General features: G+C 37.6%; 1 protein-coding gene across 2 annotated transcripts in view; it reads right to left on the bottom strand.

Annotated features, from left to right (window-relative positions):
• The window catches only part of CLOCK (clock circadian regulator), a 118152-nt gene that overhangs the window by 23337 nt on the left and 72285 nt on the right, over positions 1–22530 (bottom strand). For both annotated transcript variants that reach the window (XM_023192202.2, XM_023192203.2), the window contains 9 exons: positions 21665–21754; positions 14461–14581; positions 9907–10020; positions 9651–9769; positions 6976–7058; positions 6657–6763; positions 4434–4581; positions 3825–3900; positions 538–679 (listed from right to left, as the gene is read on the bottom strand). In XM_023192202.2, coding sequence (XP_023047970.1) covers positions 538–679; positions 3825–3900; positions 4434–4581; positions 6657–6763; positions 6976–7058; positions 9651–9769; positions 9907–10020; positions 14461–14581; positions 21665–21754 — 1000 coding nt within the window. The remainder of the gene's footprint in view (positions 1–537; positions 680–3824; positions 3901–4433; positions 4582–6656; positions 6764–6975; positions 7059–9650; positions 9770–9906; positions 10021–14460; positions 14582–21664; positions 21755–22530) is intronic.

Below are 22530 nucleotides of genomic sequence, written 5' to 3'. Positions count from 1 at the left end.
AATAGTTGCCTTTCTTTTTGAGGGATGATTAAAAACACCACCACTGGCCGGGCGCGGTGGCTCAAGCCTGTAATCCCAGCACTTTGGGAGGCCGAGACGGGCGGATCACGAGGTCAGGAGATGGAGACCATCCTGGCTAACATGGTGAAACCCCGTCTCTACTGAAAAAAGTACAAAAAACTAGCCGGGCGAGGTGGCGGGCGCCTGTAGTCCCAGCTACTCGGGAGGCTGAGGCAGGAGAATGGCGTGAACCCGGGAGGCGGAGCTTGCAGTGAGCTGAGATCCAGCCACTGCACTCCAGCTCGGGAAAAAAACACCACCACCACCATTAACAACTACACATTTTAATAGGCTACTTGAAGAACTTAATTCTTTGCTAAAAGTGGGCAATGTGCCTTTAACTCACTGGAAAGGTTAATATATTTCAGAAATGTAAAAACTTATAATTTTAAAGAAGCATTTGATGAGAAATGCTGATATAAGTAACTAACAGTTTAGTTACTTTAAAGAAGTCTGCTTTGAAGTAAGGGTACTCACAGGAAGGGTCTGAGACTGCTGTGTGAGATGATTTTCTTGAACTCCGAGAAGAGGCAGAAGGGGTTGGGCTGTGATCAAACCTTTCCAATGCTTCCTTGAGACTGACTGTGTTTATACGATTATCTGACCCAGAATCTTGGCTCTAAGGAGACAGAGTAAAATAAATGTTTTCTTGTGGTTCAGTTCAGAGATCTCAAATTCACAATACTGTTATCAACGACAACAAAAAAATCAGTTTTTGTCTGTAACAAGGCAAAAGTACCTGTATGTACATACACATGTAAAGAAATGAAAATTTATGTGTTATAGCCAGAAAGTTTTGGCTTCATTTACTATTTAAAAAAAAAAAACAGAAGAAGAATGAAGTTGGAATCTCTTACACCATATGCAAAAATTAACTCAAGACCAGGTGTGGTGGCTCACACCTGTAATCTCAGCACTTTGGGAAGCTGAGGCAGGTGGACCACCTGAGGTCAGGAGTTTCAGACCAGCCTGGCCAACATGGTGAAACCCCTTCTCTACCAAAAATACAAAAATTAGCCAGGCATGGTGGCAGGTGCCTGTGATCCCAGCTACTTGGGAGGCTGAGGCAGGAGAATCCCCTGAACCAAGGAGGCAAAGGTTGTAGTGAGCCAAGATCCTGCCACTGCATTCTAGCCTGGACAAAAGAGCAAGACTCCATCTCAAAAACAAACAAACAAACAAAAACAAAAACAAAAAAATCAACTCAAAATGAATCACAGACCTAAACGTTAACAGCTAAAACTATGTAACACTTAGAAGAAAACACAGGGGAGAAAGCCAGGTGAATGCCTGTGATGCCAACTACCCAGGAAGCTGAGGCAAGAGAACTGCTTAAGCCCAGGGAGAGTGTCATAGTTTCATACAGCGACACTAATCTTTCCCATCACCAATGTTTCTTTCTCCATCATCTCATTCTCATCTGTATACAAACATGCTGTTATTTCTCTCAACTTAAAAAAAAAAAAGGCAAAAACTTCCTTGAAGCCCACTTTCCCTTCCTACCACTGCCCCATTTCTCTTCTCTTTGTAGCAAAACCCCTCCCTATTCACTGTCCCTAATTCCCCCATCCTGGAAAATTCTCTTTTAAACCCACTCTAATCATGCTTTCACCCACACTACTCCTCCACAAAATCTGTTATTATTGATCACCAATGAATTAAACGTTAAAGTCAATGCTCAGTTATCAGCACTCATCTAAAATTTAACTTATTTCAGCTGAATCTGATAAAGCTGATCATTCACTCCTCACTGATACTCTTGTCTTCTAAGTAACTACCTGGTTTTATTCCTAACTTACTAGTTATTACCCCCTGTTGTTGATTCTTCCTTGTCTCCATCACCTCTTAATACTGGAGTGCTCCAAGACATGCCCATCCCCTTGGTGATCCCATCAAGACTCACGATTTTTTTTTTTGAGACGGAGTCTCACGCTGTCACCCAGGCTGGAGTGCAGTGGCCGGATCTCAGCTCACTGCAAGCTGCGCCTCCCGGGTTTACGCCATTCTCCTGCCTCAGCCTCACGAGTAGCTGGGACTACAGGCGCCCACCACCTCGCCCGGCTAGTTTTTTGTATTTTTTAGTAGAGACGGGGTTTCACCATGTTAGCCAGGATGGTCTAGATCTCCTGACCTCGTGATCTGCCCGTCTCGGCCTCCCAAAGTGCTGGGATTACAGGCTTGAGCCACTGCGCGCGGCCAAGACTCACGATTTTTAAACCATCCACACATTGAAGTTTCTCAACAATATCTCAGAAGGACCTTGTCCTTAAACCCCAGGTGGATCATGATGCTGGCAGTAAATATGGTGAGAAAGTAGATATAGCTGGAGTGTATTTTGGAAATAGGGCAATTTAGGATTTACTAGGATTGAATCTTTGCATGAAGGAAAAAGAAGGATAATTAATCTCTGTATTACTTAAGTTTTCATAACGGTCCCCTAATCAAGAAACCCTAGATTTTAAGAACTTTTCTCAGAAAACAATGTCTTTTACCAAAACATACTATATCCTCTTCTTCTAAACATACAAAACCTCTTTGGAAAAGTTCTTTCACATGGGATCTATGAAAGCAGGGAAGTTGTTTGCATTATTCAATGCTGTAGTCTCAGCATCTAGAGCCATGGTGGGTAGAAGGTACTTTATAACATTTGTTGAATGACTGAATGACATCCACCATATTGTCCCCTGGAATGTTGCCTATTTAAGTCAAGTTTTATATAGATTTTTGACTCTTTTCATTCCACTTATTTTCTGCAGGTCCAAAAATACTGTGGTAGGCAATTTCTGACATGGCTCACAATTCCTGCCTCCTGGTATTCGTGCCCTTGTATAATCCTCCCACTTTGAGTGTGGGCTGGACCTACTGATTTCCTTCTGTAATGCATAGAATAGACAAAAGTGGTGAGATATCAATTCTGTGATTAGTTTACAAAAGACTGTGACTTCCAACTTATAGTTTCTCTCCCTGGCTCATCTTGCATGCTTGCTCTGATGGAAAAGGTCACCTGGAAAGGAACTGAGGATAGCCTTCAGCCAGCAAAAAACCAAGGCCCTCAGTCCAACTGCCCATGAGAAACTTGTGTGCCAGCAACCACTAAGTGAGGTGGAAACAGATTCCACCTCAGTTGAACTTTGAGATGACTGTGGCTCCCACCAACACCTTGATTATAGATAGCCTCATGACAGAATCTGAAGTAGAGGGCCCAGCTAAACTGTGCCTGGATTCTTGATTCACCAAACTAGGAGATAATAAGTGTGTTGTTTTATATCACTAAATTTTGGAGTTAGTTGTTACACAGCTATAGATAACTAATATACTACACTTTTGACCTGATATAACAAAAAAGAAACCAGAGTCCAAATTCTGACTATAATTTCCCAGCCAGTGTCTTTAAGGGAGATTTTTTTCCCCTCTTGAAACCCCAATTTCAGTATTTTCAAAGTGGGGGTATTATCTACCAGATAAAAGTATCTGAAGTGTAAATTATATTTCATAATTCATATAAATAACCTAGCCAGAGACGAGTACATCACTGGGAATAACTGGTAGTTTTAATCTGAGATCAGAATGTCTCTCATTCAATTTTCTTTTTAGAGGCAGGTGAGACTCTAAAATATTAAATTAAAAATAAGTAGTAAAGTATAATCACATCCCTGTTATAAGTGAGGAAATAAAGTATTTGAAAAATAATTTTCCTATTTTCAAGTTTCATCTTTCATTGGGATAAATTAAAAATCATGTTTTTTAAATTATAAGAAACATACTTTGTCAGCAGCTGTCTCAGGAAGAGACTCTTCAATGCCAAGTTCTCGTCGTCTTTCAGCCCTAACTTCTGCATAACTACAAATGGAAAAAATAATCAAATTTTAGTGTTTGGTCATTCACTTAAAATACTGCACAGTTGTAACTATTCAGTGTTATGTGTCTCATCTGCTCATCTAGACTATTTGCTATGTGCTACACAAACCTAAAATATACCTGTAATGTCTTAATTTAACTTGCATTTTTCTAGGTATCTTAAAGTTTCAAACACTGCTGTAAATGATCCATAACCCCACAATACTTAAATTAAGAAAAACTAAGTAAAGGAAGTGTATGCTTATCTACCTACAGTTTTCTTTTTACATGACTGACACTGCTACATAAATGACAGTAATAATTTCTGCTGTAAAGCACAAAACTTGTATCAAGCCTTATATATCTATATCATTGCTATATTTATATATAATGCTTATAGCAACATTGAAAGGATGTATCAGAAATTGAGAAAAGAGCACTTTGTAGCTCTTTAACAAGTTACGCATAAAAGTTACATTGCCAAAATCATCATAGGATGTTACAATAATTCAGAAATTTTCTAAAAGAATTATTACCTTACTACAGTGTGAGTACAAACAATAAACTCTGGCCTTGAATTCCACTGATGGTAAGTGATATAATAATGAGTCTGAAGCCAAATCCACTGTTGCCCTTTAGTCAGGAACCTATAATAACATGATTTGCCTTTCCCATATTGCATTACTAAAAGGAAAATAGAAAAATATTTTTTCTTTAATTCATATTAGTTACAAAGAATCTGTTTTTTAACCAAAAGCTATCATTTACATTTAAGTTTACATATACTATTCTTTTTCAGGCCTTTTGATAACATATATGTCAATATGAAAATGGTATTCTTTAGAGCTAGTTTAAGGTCCCAAGCAATGATCAGATCTTCCACAGTGCCCAACTCAGAGCTAGTCACTGCTGATCTTACAATCTTCCCATACACAATTAACTTCCGAATACTTAAGAATTCACACTGCTGACTTCCTCCTGCCTAGATATACAGAGGGTAATAACAATAAATAATCACCCCTGAGTTTTTTCTCCTAGCTACTCTGGCAGGCACAGAACCTTCAAAGCATTTAATTTTAAACCTTAACTAACCAAAATCAAAATAACTTCACTGTCTGAAGTAACTGAGTGCAGTAACTGCCATACCTGTGCTGTAGATTTTAAGTTCTGAAGCCTTTTAACAGATATTAAGCCAAAAAATGGGTTTTGGGCCCGGTGTGGTGGCCCACGCCTGTAATCTCAGTACTTTGGGAACCAGAGGTGGGTGGATCACTTGAGGTCAGGAGTTTGAGACCACCCTGTCCTACATAGTGAAACCCCATTTCTACTGAAAATACAAAAATTAGCCAGGCATGGTGGCACGTGCCCGTAATCCCAGCTACTCAGGAGGCTGAGGTAACAGAATTATTTGAACCCGGGAGGTGGAGGTTGCAGTGAGCTGAGACGCGCTACTGCACTCCAGCCTGGGTGCCAAAGCAAAACTCCATTTCAAAAAAAAGGGGGGGTTTGCAGTTAAATTAATTTGGGAAACTTTCGTCTCTTCACTTTTCTCAAAACCTACAGTATGCTAATGCACGTGCAGATTCTCTGAGGGATTATGACGTGTTTCCCCGTCTTCCTTGACTAAAAAGTCTTTTTCGTATGGATCAATATTTGGTGGAACAAAGCTTAGGAAATGCTGGTCGAGGATCTCTCAATCTCTCCCCCAACTCCCCCTACCTCGCCGCCACCGCTTCTCACTCTCTAAGGTGGAAATCAAGGTCTACAAACAAACTTGCTGTCCAAAGTTACCCAGCTAGTTAATCACAGGTATCAGCTCTTTACACAACATCATGGCACTTAATGCCCGTATCTTTTGTGCTGAAATGACTTTACTCTGAAAATTTTCCATAGAGTTAATGCTATTATACAACCTGCTTCATTTTCATACACAGAGATTTATAAAAGCAGCATAAAATGTCATGAAAAGGTCTAAAATATCTAGTTAGGCTTTAGTGAACACTCAAGAGGGTAAGCATCTGGGAGGAAGATCAGAGAAGCAAATAAAACATATCATTAAGACAAACCTCATCATTAAAACAAACTTCTAAAATAAATACATGTGATAAAAGAGTCGGCCTAGGCTCCAATCCTGTCTCTGCCACCAATGAGCTATGAAATTATGGGTGAACTATTTAGCCTTACTGTGTTTTCAGCTTACTCATGAAGACAATAATAGTATCTACTTTTTAGAACTGTGATGGAGAATAATGGAGGTAATAGATGTAAAGGATTTAGAACAATGCCTGGCACAAAGGATGATAATGCTCCTGCTCTTAACAACAATAATAATAAGCAGGTAACACCAAACACTTACTATGAGCTTTCTAAGACAGATTTTCTAAACATGTAGCTAGCTCCTGAAAAGATGCACATGCCTCAAAACCAAAATTTAGGAAACAATATTTCAAAAGTTTGACATATTACAATTTTCAAAGGAATCTACTTCTCTTACTCCAGATATAGAGGTCACATGGTTCAGAACAAGGTGTATTAGATGCTATATTATGAAATTCTACTTATTATAAAAATAGGAACAAGTTTAATTTAAACTTGATCAATAATTCCCACTAGATTCGTTACATACACAGAGCAAAATCTTTTAGTACATTTCAAAAATATGAAAATGATTATAAATCTGTGTCTTATACCTATAATTTCAGGATGGGACTTCTGTTTATATAAAGTTATTATCACCAGAAATGTTAAAATCTACTTACAGTGCTCATGACATTTCGCCAAATTCTCTAGGTCATCCACATGATAGTAATCATAGCCTGATGTTCCCAGAACTTCAAATGGCAAATATCCTATTATAGGTGGTGCCCTAAATTACACAGAAAAATCATTATTATAAGTTTTTCCATAATAAGAAATATGCCAACTAGAAATAAAATTGGGGAGGGAGGCTTTATTTTTAAAAAATGGGAACAGGTTTCAAAGTCCTAATTTAAAAAAGAGTTTCCTCTTGAAATCCATTAATTTTAAGAATTATATAACATGACTATTACCTTTCCATGGAATTAAAAAAGGAGTTACCTGTGATCTAGAAACAGAAATTTCCATTCTAAACTATGTCTAGATGTAAACTCTTCATTGGGTTCTTCAACAGTGCACATTTCCTACAAATAAATAATTAAAATTCATAAATACTTTGTGTCCTTAAGAATATTAAATATTGCTACATATAAAAATAAAAGTCATGGCCAGGCGTGGTGGCTCACACCTGTAATCCTAGCACTTTGGGAGGTTGTGGTTGAGGTGGGCAAATCACTTACGTCAGGAGTTCGAGACCAGCCCGGCCAACATGGTGAAACCCCATTTCTACTAAAAATACAAAAAATAGCAGGGCACAGTGACGGGTGCCTGTAATCCCAGCTACTCGGCAGGCTGAGGCAGCAGAATCACTTGAACCCAGGAGGTGGAGGTTAAATAAATAAATTGTCATTACTAGATAACTTTTCCTAAACAAGTTAGTTGTTTCTATGTATGTATGTATATGTTTACTTATTTGTTTCAGACTCTGTCACTCAGGCTGGAGTGCAGTGGTGTGATCTCAGCTCACTGCAGCCTCAACATTCCGGGCTCAAGTGATCCTCCAGCCTCAGCATCCTAAGTAGCTGAGACAATAGGGATGCACCACCACGCCCGGCTAATTTTTGTATTTTTATTTGTAGAGATGGGGGTCTCACTATGTTATCCAGGCTGGTTTTCAACTCTTGGGCTCAAACAACCTGCCTACCACAGCCTCCCAAAGTGCTGAGATTCTAGGCATAAGCTAAAATGCAGGCCCTTCTAAACAAGTTAATACGTTTTACTTTTCCAGTACTAAAGAATGTGGTAATAAATACCTTTAGATGTAAGCTTTTGGGTGGGTACTTCTCACTCTACACATTTTCCATTCACACATGCCTATAAACACTTCATCAAAATTCAGACCTCTCTCCTGAATTACAGATCCGTATTTCCAACTATCTGAATGTCCTCACACATCTCAAATTCAGTATGTTCTAAAATAAACTAATTGCTTTACTCCTCACATCCAGTCACACAATCTTCCATATTATTCTATACATGTATAGTGGCCAGTGTCTAGAAATCTGATAGTTAAAACATACTTTCATTTTTACCTTGCATCATCTAAGTGGCCACTACTAAATCTTTTCCATTTCATCTAAGTATTTAAAAAATCAGTTCCATCTCATCCATCTTGAGTGCATTAATTTAGACCCCTGCCATCACTGATTTGCTACAGTGTTCACCAGTCTCCCTGTCCTTCAACTCATCTTCTCTTCTAGGGCCAACTCATCTTCTCTTCTATTACCTTACTAATACTCAAATATTATATGACTTCCCTGCTAAAAAACCTTTAATGGTTCCTTGTGCTAAACTCTCTTCAGCATGGAGAAATAAATAAGGAATAAACAAATTTTATTTCTGGTTTCTGATTACTTTTGTAGCCTTACCTTCCACTATCTCTTCCCCCTCCACACACTAACCCTAGACTCTAGTCATACTAAACAATGTATTCCATCCTGCCTCTGTGTCCCTGAATGACCTGCAGCACTCTGTAATAGCTGTGAGGTTGGGCTTTGAGAAAAAAATAATTATTAATTAATAGAATCAAGTCCCAGTTTCATCACTAATAGCTGAGACTTTGGGTAAGTAACTTAACTTCCCTAAGCCTCTGTTTCCTTATAATGTAAAATGAGGGATCATAATAGCATCTACCTTATAGGGCTGTCATAAGAATTAAATGAGATAATGCATGTAAAATATACACAGCATGTAGTAAGCACTCAAACGTTAATAACTATTATTTCATAAGATCAAAACAAACAGAGCAAGACTGTTTTAAGATCTTCTAATAATTCAGTACTTTGTCCTATACTAAGATGTCCCCCCAAATTTATCTGAGACAGAGTGAGACTCTTGTCTCAAAATAAAATGCAAACACAGTTCACGGAAGCCTCGACCTCCTGGGCTCAAATGATCCTCCCACCTCAGCCTCCTGAGTAACTTGAGACCACAGGTGTGTAACACCATGCCTGGCTAATTTTTTTGTATTTTTTGTAGAGATGGGGTCTTGTCATGTTGCCCAGGCTGGTCTCAAACTACTGGGCTCAGGCAATCCTCTCACCTTGCCCTCTCAAAGTGCTGGGATTACAGGCATGAGTTGCCTTGCCCGGCCCCGCCTAAATTTTAAATCTTAGCCTGGCTGCCTTTTTCCAGTCAGTTTCTAGTGGTTGAACTATTTCACTTTTCCACTTCCCTACTAATCATCTGTTTGTTGGGCCCAGGAATAAAAACAAAATATTTAATTTTACATTTGAAAAGGTAAGTTATATGTAGTAAAGAGTCACTTGTACATTTCAAATAAAAATTTAAAAGTGACCTTCTAAAAATAAAGATTTCAAAAACCTAGATTTTTGGACTTTCCCTTTTAATAATGAACCATACACAAAAGGATCCTCAAATCTTCCACAAAAGTAGGGCATATTGACATATAATAATCACTGGTTAACTGCAAAGGATATATACTAAAAAATTAGTTATACAATTTAATGAGTGTCTTGATAACTTGTCATTTCAAAAGTATTATCATGCATATTTAATGACTCAAAGCCATTCCACCTCATTGTCTGCAGAAAGTTTCAGGCAGTTCTCAGCATATGAACTGAAATCCCCTTAGGGAAATAAAATTAGAAACATACCTTGATGAACTGAGGTGTAGCTAACCTGACAGTAGCTACAAAACAAACTCTATCTTCATAAGATGGCCTATGTGTGCGTTGTATAGTTCCTTCAAAACCATTGTGTGCTGAAGAGGATACTAAAACAACAGGGAAAAAGGTATTGTGAGTTATGCAAGCAAAACCTAGTTGTTACTGATATTCAAACATCTATATCTTTAAGAGCATAGAAAAATAACAAGTTAAAACACATTGTGAGAGAAGCATTTTAACTCACCACTGTTTAAAGATTTGAAATTTCCTATAAACTTTACATATTCATAGGTAGATGGCTCCTTTGGGTCTATTGTTCCTCGGAGCATATGACAACAGAATTCTAATTGATTTTTTGCTGAAATAAAGAGATTTTAAAAATCACATATTTGTGATATAAAACAATGATATACCACATAAAATAAGATCACAAAAGTTGTGTAAGTTTACGACCATTATTTTCCCCAACAGAAGTCGTCAATAACATTTAGTTCATAAAAGCAGAGTAACTTCAGGAGAGGACCTCACTTTGTCTTTAACAGGGAAAATAGATTTTCTGGTGCAAACAACTTAATGTTTTCCTATTTTTATCTATTCATCCTTTTCCTTCTTCACTTACTTTCAAAGGAAAGTTTTGCTTCATGTTCTAAAGCTAATCCTTTCATCTCTACTATTTATAGTCTTTCCTATTTTCTCTAGCACCCGGGCCACATCACTGTTCCTTATTCCTTGAGCATCTACACCTTTGGGTCCTTATTTTCTTTTTTTTTTTGAGATAGCATCTTGCTTTGTCACCCAGGTTGGAGTGCAGTGGCATGATCACAGCTCACTGCAGCAGTGAACTCTTGGGCTCTAGTGAGCCCCCTTCCTCAGCCTCCCAAGTAGCCAAGACTACAGATGTGAGACACTATACCTGGCTAATTTTTAATTTTTTATAGAAATGGGATCTCACTATGTTGCCCAGGCTGGTTGCAAGCTTCTGGGCTCAAGCAATTCTCCTGCCTCAACCTCCCAAAGTGGTGGGATTATAAGCGAGAGCCACTGCACCTGGTCAAGGATCCTTACTATCTACTTTTAAATTTGCTCAGTCTTCCATCTCAAAGGAGTTTTGCTAATTATTTTGGTATTATTGATCTCCTTCCTTTTCATTATGGGCTCCATCTTCCATATATTCATTTCCCTTAACTTCACACACTGTGGCTTTCATCCTTACACCTCTACAGCAATTATCCTTCTCAAGATTACTAACATTTGTATTGTTAACTTCAATGGGTTTCCACTTATTTAAAGTCATGCTTTGTCATTCCCACAGCATAAACTTACCTTCCTACCTTACTGACTATGCCTATATCTTCTGCTAATCCATTTTCATACCAGGGGCTTTCACAAAGGTTCTTCTGATCCTAAATCTCTCTCTCCAACTCTAGCATTTTATGTGAGACAAAGTTTCCTATAATTTGCTTTCAGGACATTTGTACTTGATGGTCCCATCAGTAACTTAAATTCAAAATATCTGAAAGTGAATTTATCGTTCTTTCAAGTTCCCTTCGTCTATGTATGCTTATTTCCCAAGTTAGAAACCATATCAATTTGGTCTCTTCTCTTCCCATCACAAGTCCCAAACCTAATCTGTCACCAAGACCTGCTACTTATTTCACAAAGGAAGCCCACCAATTTAGTGCAGTTGCAAATTACCTTGCATCTAGGTAATCGAAATACGTATTCATTATGCCTCCATATTCTGCCACTCTGATTCAGTCTTGCCTATTATTCTTAGACTTATAACTACTTTCACTGTACTACTTCAGCACTCAAGGACTAGTAACACCTTTCTTTGCTCACTACTTCAAGCTTATATTCTTCTCTTAATATCATCATAGATGGCTTTATCATCTAACCTAATAGGTTCAAATTCTAACTATCTTCAATATTCCCCACTGATGATTCTTAGTCACTTGGTCGTCTGAGCCTATCACAAGTTCTATTGAGTTTACACACTTAACAGTCATATACTTTCCTGAACAGTCATATACTTTCCTCTCCATCCTTTCCTTTTTTTTTTTTTTTTTTGAGACAAAGTCTCACTCTGTCACCCAGGCTGGACTACAGTGGCATGATCTCAGCTCACTGCAACCTCTGCCTCCTGGGCTCAAGTGATCCTCGAGCTCAGCCTCCTGAGTAGCAGGAACTACAGACATGTGCCACCACACCCCAGCCAATTTTTGTATTTCTCTTTATTGTGTAGACAGTGTTTCACCATGTTGCCCATGCTGGTCTTGAACTCCTAGGCTCAAACGATCTGCCCACCTTGGCCTCCCAAAGTGCTGGGATTATAGGCATGAACTGTGCTCAGCCCATCCTTACTTTTATTGCTAGGATTATATGGTTTTCCTTTTTGTCTCCAGTCTGGTTCTTTTAAAAATTTTCTACCTGAGTGATTTTTTTAATTTTCCAAACCAGATGATGAAAGTAGCAGCAACTTTTATAAGCAAGGTACTGCTGCTCTCTCTAGGCCAGAGATGCTGGTGAAAGATGCTTCCACTGCAATGAAGACCTGGACCTCCATGACGCAGAAGAGATGTTATAGTTACTGTACCAGGCAGCAGGGCCAGCTTTGTCATCAGAATGGTATGATCCATAAGATCTCTGGTTGTGTTTAACTGAACCCTAGGAATGAAACTGAGGAGTAACTCCATAAAGCTATCACTTGATTTGTATAGTAGGAAATCTGCAGGTCAGGTGAGCACAGCCTGAGTTGAGCCACTATGACAGAGAAATCCAGGGCTCTTATTCAGCTCTCAGACTCAGGGCCTCTTTATGAAGCAGAAGCCACGTAGGCCTGGGGTAGGCAACCCACCGCTGCAAGTTTTCTTCCTAGCCTTCTCCAAACGAACTTTCCACTACTTACCTGATTTTTTTTCTTTATTCCTTTTTTTGCAGACAACAAAACTACCCAAATCTCCTTCACTGGCTCTCTACTCTGTAAAAAATAAAACTCAAATTCCTTAGGATGAACTATTAGCACCTTTATAATTCTGTCCTTATTCCTTCTCTCAACACAAATTACACCACCTGTACCTCAACTTCATTATGGCCAAAATGACCTACCGAATTTTCTAAGCAGTTTTCCTGTGTTTTAACTTGTGTTTATTCTTTTGGCATGAAACTTTCTTTTTTCTGGGGAAAGAACTCTTCTGTATATCACTCGTTTAACGAGGAGATCCGCAAGCCATTTAATTAAGACTTTTCTTAAGTATTCTTGCCATTTTCATTTCTGTTCTTGGAAGCAGAAGCTCTTTCTGCCAAAGGCTTTTATTTAGTTCTCCATCCAATTTTATTCTTAGTAGGGTCTTCAAGGCAAACACCTTCTCCTTTGTCTTCCTATTGCTATCTCCAAAGGGTTCCACCTTTCTTTTCTTTTTTTTTTTTTTGTGACAGAGTCTCACTCTATCGCCCAGGTTGGAGTGCAGTGGTGTGATCCTGGCTCATTGCAACCTCCGCCTCCGGGGTTCAAGCAATTCTTCTACCTCAGTCTCCAGAGTAGCTGGGACTACAGGCATGCACCACCATGCCTGGCTAATTTTTGGTAAAGACAGGGTTTCGCCACGTTGGCCAGGCTGGTCTCAAACTCCTAGCCTCAAGTGATCTGCCCGCCTCAGCCTCCCAAAGTGCTGGGATTACAAGCGTGAGCTACTGGACTCGGCTGGGTTCCACCTTTCTAATTCTTCTCTCCTTGTTCTATATATTTACCTCAAGCAATACCATTCCATCCATGGTTTCAAATACTAATTGTAGGCATCTATTATATCCAGCCTAAATCTTTCTAAGTACCAGACTAGAGTGAACTAGTAATGGTCAATGTCATATAAACTTGGTTTTAAAACAAGGCTTCAAATGAATTCTCCAAGTCTTGTTTTTCTCAACTCTCGCTGAAAGGCCATCCAGTCTTACCAAAGTTATAGATACATACAAATTTGTGTGCGTGTGTGTATCTTAATTTTTAGACAGTATGCTATAGAATTTGAGGATTCAAACACAAAGAATCTTTAAGATAATGTAGTAGCAGATGAGACACATTTAAAAATAATGAAAAAGGTGATTCAATAAGGTATCTAATAGCTAATGGCCAAATACAGTGCTGTAACAATTCTGGATTTTATACAGGGTAATATATGAAAAAAATGAGGTACTCTGGTCAAATCAATTTGTCAATGGACCTAGTAGAAATGTCTGATTCTACCATAATATGTTGTGTGTCTTGATGGTGAGAACTATTTTCACTATTCTTGATATTTTTATGATACAGCACAAGTGCCTAGCAAATTAGATACATCTAACAAACGACTGTTTAATTAACAAAGTAGATAATTTATCTTTATATTTAATAACTTTAAAAGAAACACAGAATTTTTTCCAGTTTGAATGTCCAATTGGTTAACAATGGTGAAAATCAGAAAGTTTACTTTTCCCTCATTAAATACAGTAAGGTTTTATTTATAAATTAGTAGCAATATATTGCCAGGTCTCACTTTTGCATAAAATACAGCTTTATGGCATAATGGGAGTCCAGGATTTATTATAACAAATAAGATGGGATTTCAATATACTCTGAAATAGATTTCAGATTTTTAATATGGTCACAATTTCATCTTATATATATTTTAATATTGAAAAAGGACCTAACAGGGCATATGGTGTAATGCTGTATTTAAAGAAGTCTGTATTTTTCATAAACTTGCAAAAGGATAGTGCTACCAAATATAACATTTGACTTTTTTGCTTAACAGCTACTACTTACATTTTAAATATTCTGGGGTTAATGAATCACTTTCCAGCAGATGAGTAGAGAGTATTTTATAAACCTCTGAATGTTCCCCTTCTGGGATAAAATTAAATATACTTTGATCCACAAGATCAGACTGAAAAGAAAATTGTTAAAAGTAAAATAACTTTAATGATTCAAGAGACAATTGTTTTAAAAGTACATAATCGCTATTAAACACAGAAGTTAGCTTTCAATTATCTGTGAAAACCAACAAATGTCAAGTGACAGACCAAATCTCAAAAAACAAGATTGAGATGATACTGTCATCCAATCCATGACCAATATGACCCTGATAATCCTGATAAATTATTTGCAAAGCTGTTACACCAAAACATTTTGATTATTTCAAAATACAATGTGACCAAGAGAGCTAATAAGAAAAATCTCTGGCGACAAGTCAGAGCCTTAACATGTATTCAAATCTATGGTAAACAATGGTGGTATATCCTACTATAAAGGACTAGGCACAAACTAAATAAAGAGGAGATTTTGCTTTGGTGTGATTTCAGTTGTCCAATATGTTCTTTACTTCATCTTTTCCTGGCATTTATCCTACATCCCATTGTACAAAAGCCTTGTATTTAGTTATCCCCCCTCAAAAGGACATCTAATATGTTAAGCATTATAATTCTTGCTAATACATAGCTTTAATCGTGATAATCAATAGCAATCTGGCAAACATCAGGTCAGCTACAACGTGCCACAGCTGTGGAATCAAAGATGAATAAGATAGTTCTGATACTTAAGTACCATTGATAACAAAACTTCCATGACTTTACATTCGCTACTATGCATTCTACCTAGTTTCCTGCATTTCAAACTGCTCTGTGGAATCCTAGGGATACTGAGACAGTATCTCAAGGACTGTAAAGGTGGGACTAGAAGTTGGGGAAGTAAAAGGGAGCTGTGAGGCAGGGCTCAGGGTCCTGCCCCTGCATTAAATTAAAGCAGTTCTACTTTTTGTTTTTATTTCACGCATCTGTAAAGATTTTGTTTGAAGAGCTCCACTACTTAAAAACAAAAAACAAACAAACAACAACAAACAGAGGCAGTAAGAATGGCGAGAGGGTGTTGTATTAGGTTGGTACCATACTTTTACTAACAAAAAATGCAATCACTTTTGTACCAACCTAATACTATTCTTCATATAGGCCACACATTCCCATCATTTCTTCTGTCTTTTCTCCAGCCCTCCAAGCCCACTCCATGAAGTGAAATGACCATCCCCTTCTTTACATATCTGTATCTTTCACCTTTCAAAGACCAGTTCAAATTACTTCTTTCAAGAAAGCATTCCCTTAACACCATAATCCACATTAAAAATAAAATTCCTTTAGTATTTATTACTTGCATCATTCATTTCCCATTTAGCAGAATTCAGCCAACTATGGATCAAAACTCTTCAGGAAAACAAAAACAAAAACAAAAACAAATGGTTGTGTCTGTACTGACTATGTGCAGACATTTTTCTAATCATTATTCCCTAAACACTATATATAGTATAACACATATTTACATAGCATTGATATTGTATTAGTTATTACAAACAGAGATGATTTAATGTAAATAGGAAGATGTGTGTAAGTTACATGTAAATACAACACCATTTTATCTATGGGACTTGACCATCCATGGATTTTGGTATCTGCAGCGGGTGCTGGAACCAATCCCCCATGGATACCAAAGGATGACTATATTTTAATGTCTATGCCCTGTTGCCCTATAGGTGAATAAAAGGGCCTATCTCTTACACCTTTTATCTTTCTCACTTCCAATCAAGGCACATTAACACCGTGCCCTGTGTTTAACAGTTATTAGTACAATAACTGATTTTAGACTAAGGAGGTATTTCATAATGGCTTAAAGGGTAACCACACCAAAAATATATCTGTATTTCAATAAAGGATTTTTCTGGAAGTCTGAAAAGCCTCTACACCTAAAGGATTAGTGAACTAAAAATTCATGCATGGCTGGGTGCAGTGGCTCATGCCTGTAATCCCAGCACTTTGGGAGGCTGAGGCAGGCCAACTGTCTGAGGTCAGGAGTTCGAGACCAGCCTGGCCGACATGGAGAAACCCCGTCTCTGCTAACACAAAAATTAGCTGGGCATGGTGGTGTGCACCTACAGTTGCAGCTACTCGGGAGGCTGAGGTAGGACAATCACTTGAATCCAGGAGGCAGAGGCTGTAGTGAGCCGAGATCCTACCACTACACTCAAGCCTAGGCGACAGAGTAAGACTCTTGTCTCAAAAGATAATAAAAAAAATTCAGGCCTGAATAACACAAATGCTAGAAAGTTGCCTTCTATTGACAAAATAAAGAATCAAAATACAACAGCACACGATATTGATGCAAAAATTAATCTGATATGGTTCGGCTGTGTCCCCATCTAAATCTCATCTTGCTGTTCCTATAATCCCCATGTGTCATGGGAAGGGCCCAGTGGGAGGTGATTGAATCATGGGGGAAGATACCTCCATGCTGATATTCTTGTGATATTGAGTTTTCCCAAGTTCTGATGGTTTTGTAAGGGGCTCTCCCCCTTTTTGCTCAGCACTTCTGCTTCTTGTCGCCATGTGAAGAGGGACGTGTTTGCTTCCCCTCCACCATGATTATAAGTTTCCTGAGGCCTCCCCAGCCATGCTGAACTGTGAGTCAATTAAACCTCTTTCCTTTATAAATTACCCAGTACTGGGGAGTCCTTTATAGCAGTCTGACAATAGACAAATACGTCGTCTTAATAGAAAAACATGCCACCAATTTGAAATATTAATAAGAACTAAAATTTTCATTTTTGAGAATGATTATAGTTTTCTACTATTATTTGTTACTAACAATTTCTACTACCGTCGGTAAATTATGATGTGACCTATCTTACCCTTGTTTTTCCATCTATAACTTCATAGGATGTTTCATATTCATAGAGAAAAGAAAATGAATGGCTATATCAAGAGTAGTATGATCACAAGCAATGCCTCCCCAACCACTCTGCCTCTCCTGCCACTTTAATAGGTGTCAAACTTTCCATTAACCACTACACTCAAAATCTCTAAATGAGGCTGACCATACTTTATGTGGCCATACATCCACTCAGTTCTCAAACACAATTCAATAGTAAAAGAAAAGAAAATGGTAACTACTTGGATCTTTTTATCTCCCTTACTCATTTCATGAAAAGGAAATATAAGTTCTGCTGATTTACTTATATGACATAAATCAATAGCCTTTCTGTTTTTTCTACATTAGCTCAATGTTACCATTTAGTGATTGGATGACACAATTTTTTAAAATCTAGAAGATGTTGGTAACAGAGGAAACGGTATGGGGCACATGGGAACTCTCTTGTACTACCTTGTCCATTTTTCTGTGTATCTAAAAATGGTTCTAAAATTAAAAATGTTTTAAAAACTATCCAGAAGAAAATGGGAAGGTGAGAGGGTTTTTATTGAGGGAAGTGTTAATCAAACACTTCGATTCCAATGAGATCTATCACATGTTGTCTATTTCAAAAGGGAATAAACTCACTAAAGATTAGAAAGGGATTTTTTAAAACAGCCAAATCCAGTAGCATACTCATCTTCATACATTCAACAAAAAATCACTGAGTGGCTCTCCAAGAAACTAGCTAGCTACTCTGGATACAGAGATAAAGTTCCTGACTGTAAGAAGCTACAACTACCAAAACTATCCAAATAAACAGAAAATTACAATTCTCTGTATCGTGACAGTAGTACATACAAGGTAACAGTAGAACAGAGATGAAGGACATCTAATTCTGAATGAAATTCAAGCAAGTGCCAAGAAGCAGGCTTTTAGAAAGTGCAAAAACATTGCAAACGATGCTCTATGACTAGATTATAGTTTCTGTAAACATGACAAAACCCAATACAGTTATATATGATTTAAAAGCATGTAACTATACTTTTCTTTTTTTTGAGACGGAAAAGCATGTAACTATACTTTTTTTTTTTTTTTGAGACGGAGTCTCGCTCTGTCGCGCAGGCTGGAGTGCTGTGGCCGGATCTCAGCTCACTGCAAGCTCCGCCTCCCGGGTTTACGCCATTCACCTGCTTCAGCCTCCCGAGTAGCTGGGACTACAGGCGCCCGCCACTTCCCCCAGCTAGTTTTTCTGCATTTTTAGTAGAGACGGGGTTTCACCGTGTTAGCCAGAATGGTCTCGATCTCCTGACCTCATGATCCGCCCGTCTCGGCCTCCCAAAGTGCTAGGATTACAGGCTTGAGCCACCGCGCCCGGCCGTAACTATACTTTTTTCAAATTACTTAAACATTATCTTAATCCTATAACGGGATTCTTTCCCTGGGTTTTCTTGCTATGAAAACATTTTTTTAAGTTGTCCAGAAAATTTAGTTAATCAGTCTGTCCTTTTTTCTGCCTATGCTAGCTTACTTATGTGTTGCTAATAATCTCATGTGTTACTCTCAAACAAGTTTTTAAATGTTGGGCTTATCCTACTATTTGAGCTAACTAGAAAATAAAGCCCCAGAAGAGTAGGAAAGTAAAAGTTATTTTCTGTATGAAGCAAAGAAATTAGCAAATTATTTACTGCATGGCTTTCATCTTTAAAAAATGCCCTTTTAGAGCCTGGACTTTTAAGTGCTCAAATCCATTCATTCTCTTTATAAAATATGAAGTATCAGAATAATCAAAGGGAGAGAAATACCACTTTTCAATATCTCTTGAAAGAGACATTTACAAGCAGAATTACTTTACCCTGTTACAGAGATAAGCTACTTTTTAAAATTTTTTTGTAGAGACAGGATGCTTCACTATGTTGCCCAGGCTGGTCTTGAATTCCTGGCCTTAAGCAATCTTCCCACCCAGCCTCTGAAAACATTAGCATTACAGGCATGAACTACTGCACCCAGACATAGAGGGGCATTGTAAGAGTAGTTTATAAGTAACTTCAAAATATTTATACCACAAGCTCCATCTTCAGTAACATTAAATATTAAAAACTGAAAATTCCCCCCAAAAGCCTATCAGTTATGGCACAGCACCTAGCACAGTGGCTGGCACAGAGTAGATACTAATAAATAGACATCAGAAAAAAAGCAAGCACACAAACCAGGTATTCACCATCCTAATCAAACAAAACACACTTTTCTAATTCTCTACCCTTTTGGTCATATAGATAATAAATTAAAATATGGCCAATATGACTTTATCAGTTCAAAGTCACACAGCATAAAAAGTTTTGTATCTACTATTTTTAGAGTGTTTTTTTTTATGAGTAATTCTATTGAGAAAAATATTTACGAGTTGCCCTAATTGCAACAAGTATCTCAGCAGAAATTCATTCTCAAGACATTCTCAGTGATTTAACATTTTCAACAGGCTGATTAAAACGGAAACACTAAAATGTTAGCAATAGAATAAAGAAGATAGGAAAAAGAGAGGTTAAAGTGGTACGACCTTGCATTGCATTAACAACGTTTCAGTCAACAATAGACTGCATATATGACCACAGGTGGCCCTAAGATTACAGTGGAGCTGAAACATTCCTACTATCTAGTGATGTCGTATCTGTTGTAATGCCATAAATCAATGCATTACTCATCCTTTGCACTTGTGTTTGTGGTGACACTTGTGTAAACAAATCTACTGTGCCACCAATCATATAAAAGTTTAGCACATAAAATTATATACAGTACATATGTACATAATAAACAATCATCTTACTAGTTTATGTATTTACCATACTTTTAATGATTTAGAGTATTCTCTATTTACTTTTTTTTTTTTTTTTTTGAGATGGAGTTTCGCTCTTGTTGACCAGGCTGGAGTGCAATGGCTCTATCTCGGCTCACCACAACCTCCGCCTTCCAGGTTCAAGCAATTCTCCTGCCTCAGCCTCCGAAGTTGCTGGGATTACAGGCATGCACCATCATGACCAGCTAATTTTGTATTTTTAGTAGAGACGGGGTTTCTCCATGTTGGTCAGGCTGGTCTCAAACTCCCAACCTCAGGTGATACGCCTGCCTCGGTCTCCCAAAGTGCTGGGATTACAGGCGTGAGCCACTACGCCTGGCCTTATATATATATATATTTGTAAGTTAACTCTAAAACAGCATCAGGCAGGTCCCTTAGGAGGTATTTCAAAAGGGTACTGTTATTATAGGAGATGACAGCTACATCTTTTTAAACAAAAATGTTTAAAAAGTTAAAAAAAAAGTTTTTTAAATAAAAAAAGCTTTTGAAATAAGGATATAAAGAAAGGAAATATTTCTGTACAGCTGTATGATGTATTTGTGGTGGTGTTTTTTTTTTTTTTCTTTTGAGGCAGGGTCTTGCTCTGTCACCCAGGCTGGAGTCCAGTAGCACTATCACGGACGGCCCAGTGTAGCCTTTGCCTCCCAGGCTCCGTGCAATCCTCCTACTAGAGCCTCCCGACTAACTGGGACCACAGGTACATACCACAACATTCGGCTATTTTTTGTCTTTTTTTAAAGACGGGGTTTCACCATGTGGCCCAGGCTGGCCTCAAAAGCCTGAACTCAAGCAATCTGCCAGCCTTGGCCTCCCAAAGTGTTAAGCTAAGTGTTACTACAAGAGTAAAAAAGTTAAAAAAAAATTTTAAGTTTACACAGTTAAAAAGTTACAATAAGCTAAGGTTAATTTATTATTGACGAAAACATTTTTATATAAAGAAGCCTAAGTGCACAGTGTTTATAAAGTCTATAAAGGTGTACAGTACTGTCTTAGTCCTTCACATGTACCTTTTCTATGTTTAGGTATTTTTAAACATATAGATACTTATTGTGTTACAATTACCTATAGTATTCAGTACAGCTGCATGCTGTACAGGTTGGAGTCTAGGAGCAACAGGCTATACCATATAGCCTAAGTGGGTAGCAGGTTATATACATCTAGGTTTTTATAAGTATACTCTACTATGTTCACACAGTGACAGAAGTGCCTCAGAACATATTCCCGTTATTTAGTGATGCATAACTGTAGTTGAATATTAAGTTACTACAGATTAGTTATGACTGAGCTTTGAGAAAACACATGCTAAAACAAAGACATACTTACAGCTCTTATCCCTACCCCTTTAACCACTGTTATACACTGCTCTCAAAATCCACTTCCTAGTGCTTTAGAATATTTAAAATAGGCATTTTAATAAGAAGTAGATTGTAGGATCTTTATACTTACTGGTAAATGTTCAAGTAATGAAGTTACACTCTCAGACACATATATTATGCTTCCATCTGTCATGATTGCTAAAAAAAAACCATCAAGAGCCTGAAATTAAACATAATGATATGTTAAATGAAAAGAAGAAAGTATTTCATAGGACAGAAATAAAAATCTGAGATAAATGACAAAGGATTTAATATGGAAACATCCAAAGTTCTGTCAAAATATAATACTAGCTTTCCCCCTTTACAATATCTTAGTATGTATCTTTGTTCATTTTTAAATGCTTCTGGAGAAAAAAAGTCTCTCACTGGCCATCTATTGGACAACTGGTCTCTAAAAGATAGAGACAATGTTCTACCTTCATCACTAGGTATATTACATGATCCAACCATGTATATACAGTATCATGGCTTATTTGAAGATGCTGACATCTCCAAAGCACACAAGACATCAAAATGTTTTGTAGGCACACAAAGGAACACATTATTATCATGGATATGTTAACATAGAGGTGTACATTTGAAGTTTAAGGAGATACATGGTGAATAAAGTAAAAGGGAGTAGCAGGAAATTAAGGTGAAAAATTAGGCTGAGTTCATATCATAAAAGGCTTTGACATAAGAATTTATATTCTGTATACAATGGTAAGCCAATATAAGATTTTAGGGCAGGGAGCTGTGCTTCAATAAGAGTAGTGTGGAAGCAGAGTGTTAAATGGATTTAGAGGGAAAAGAAAATTCAGTTAGGAAAATCATAGTGGCTTTTGGAATAATTAAGCTAATGGGAATCTCAATGAAATCAGTAGTATTAGGAATAAAGAAAGTACTTTGAGCAAGCATTGAGAAATGTGAAGCTCAATTTCAGAAGAGAAGTCAGAG

The sequence above is a fragment of the Piliocolobus tephrosceles genome, chromosome 3 (assembly GCF_002776525.5).
Source record: "Piliocolobus tephrosceles isolate RC106 chromosome 3, ASM277652v3, whole genome shotgun sequence".
Lineage (NCBI taxonomy): Eukaryota > Metazoa > Chordata > Mammalia > Primates > Cercopithecidae > Piliocolobus > Piliocolobus tephrosceles.
This window is presented reverse-complemented; position numbering and strand designations above follow the sequence as displayed.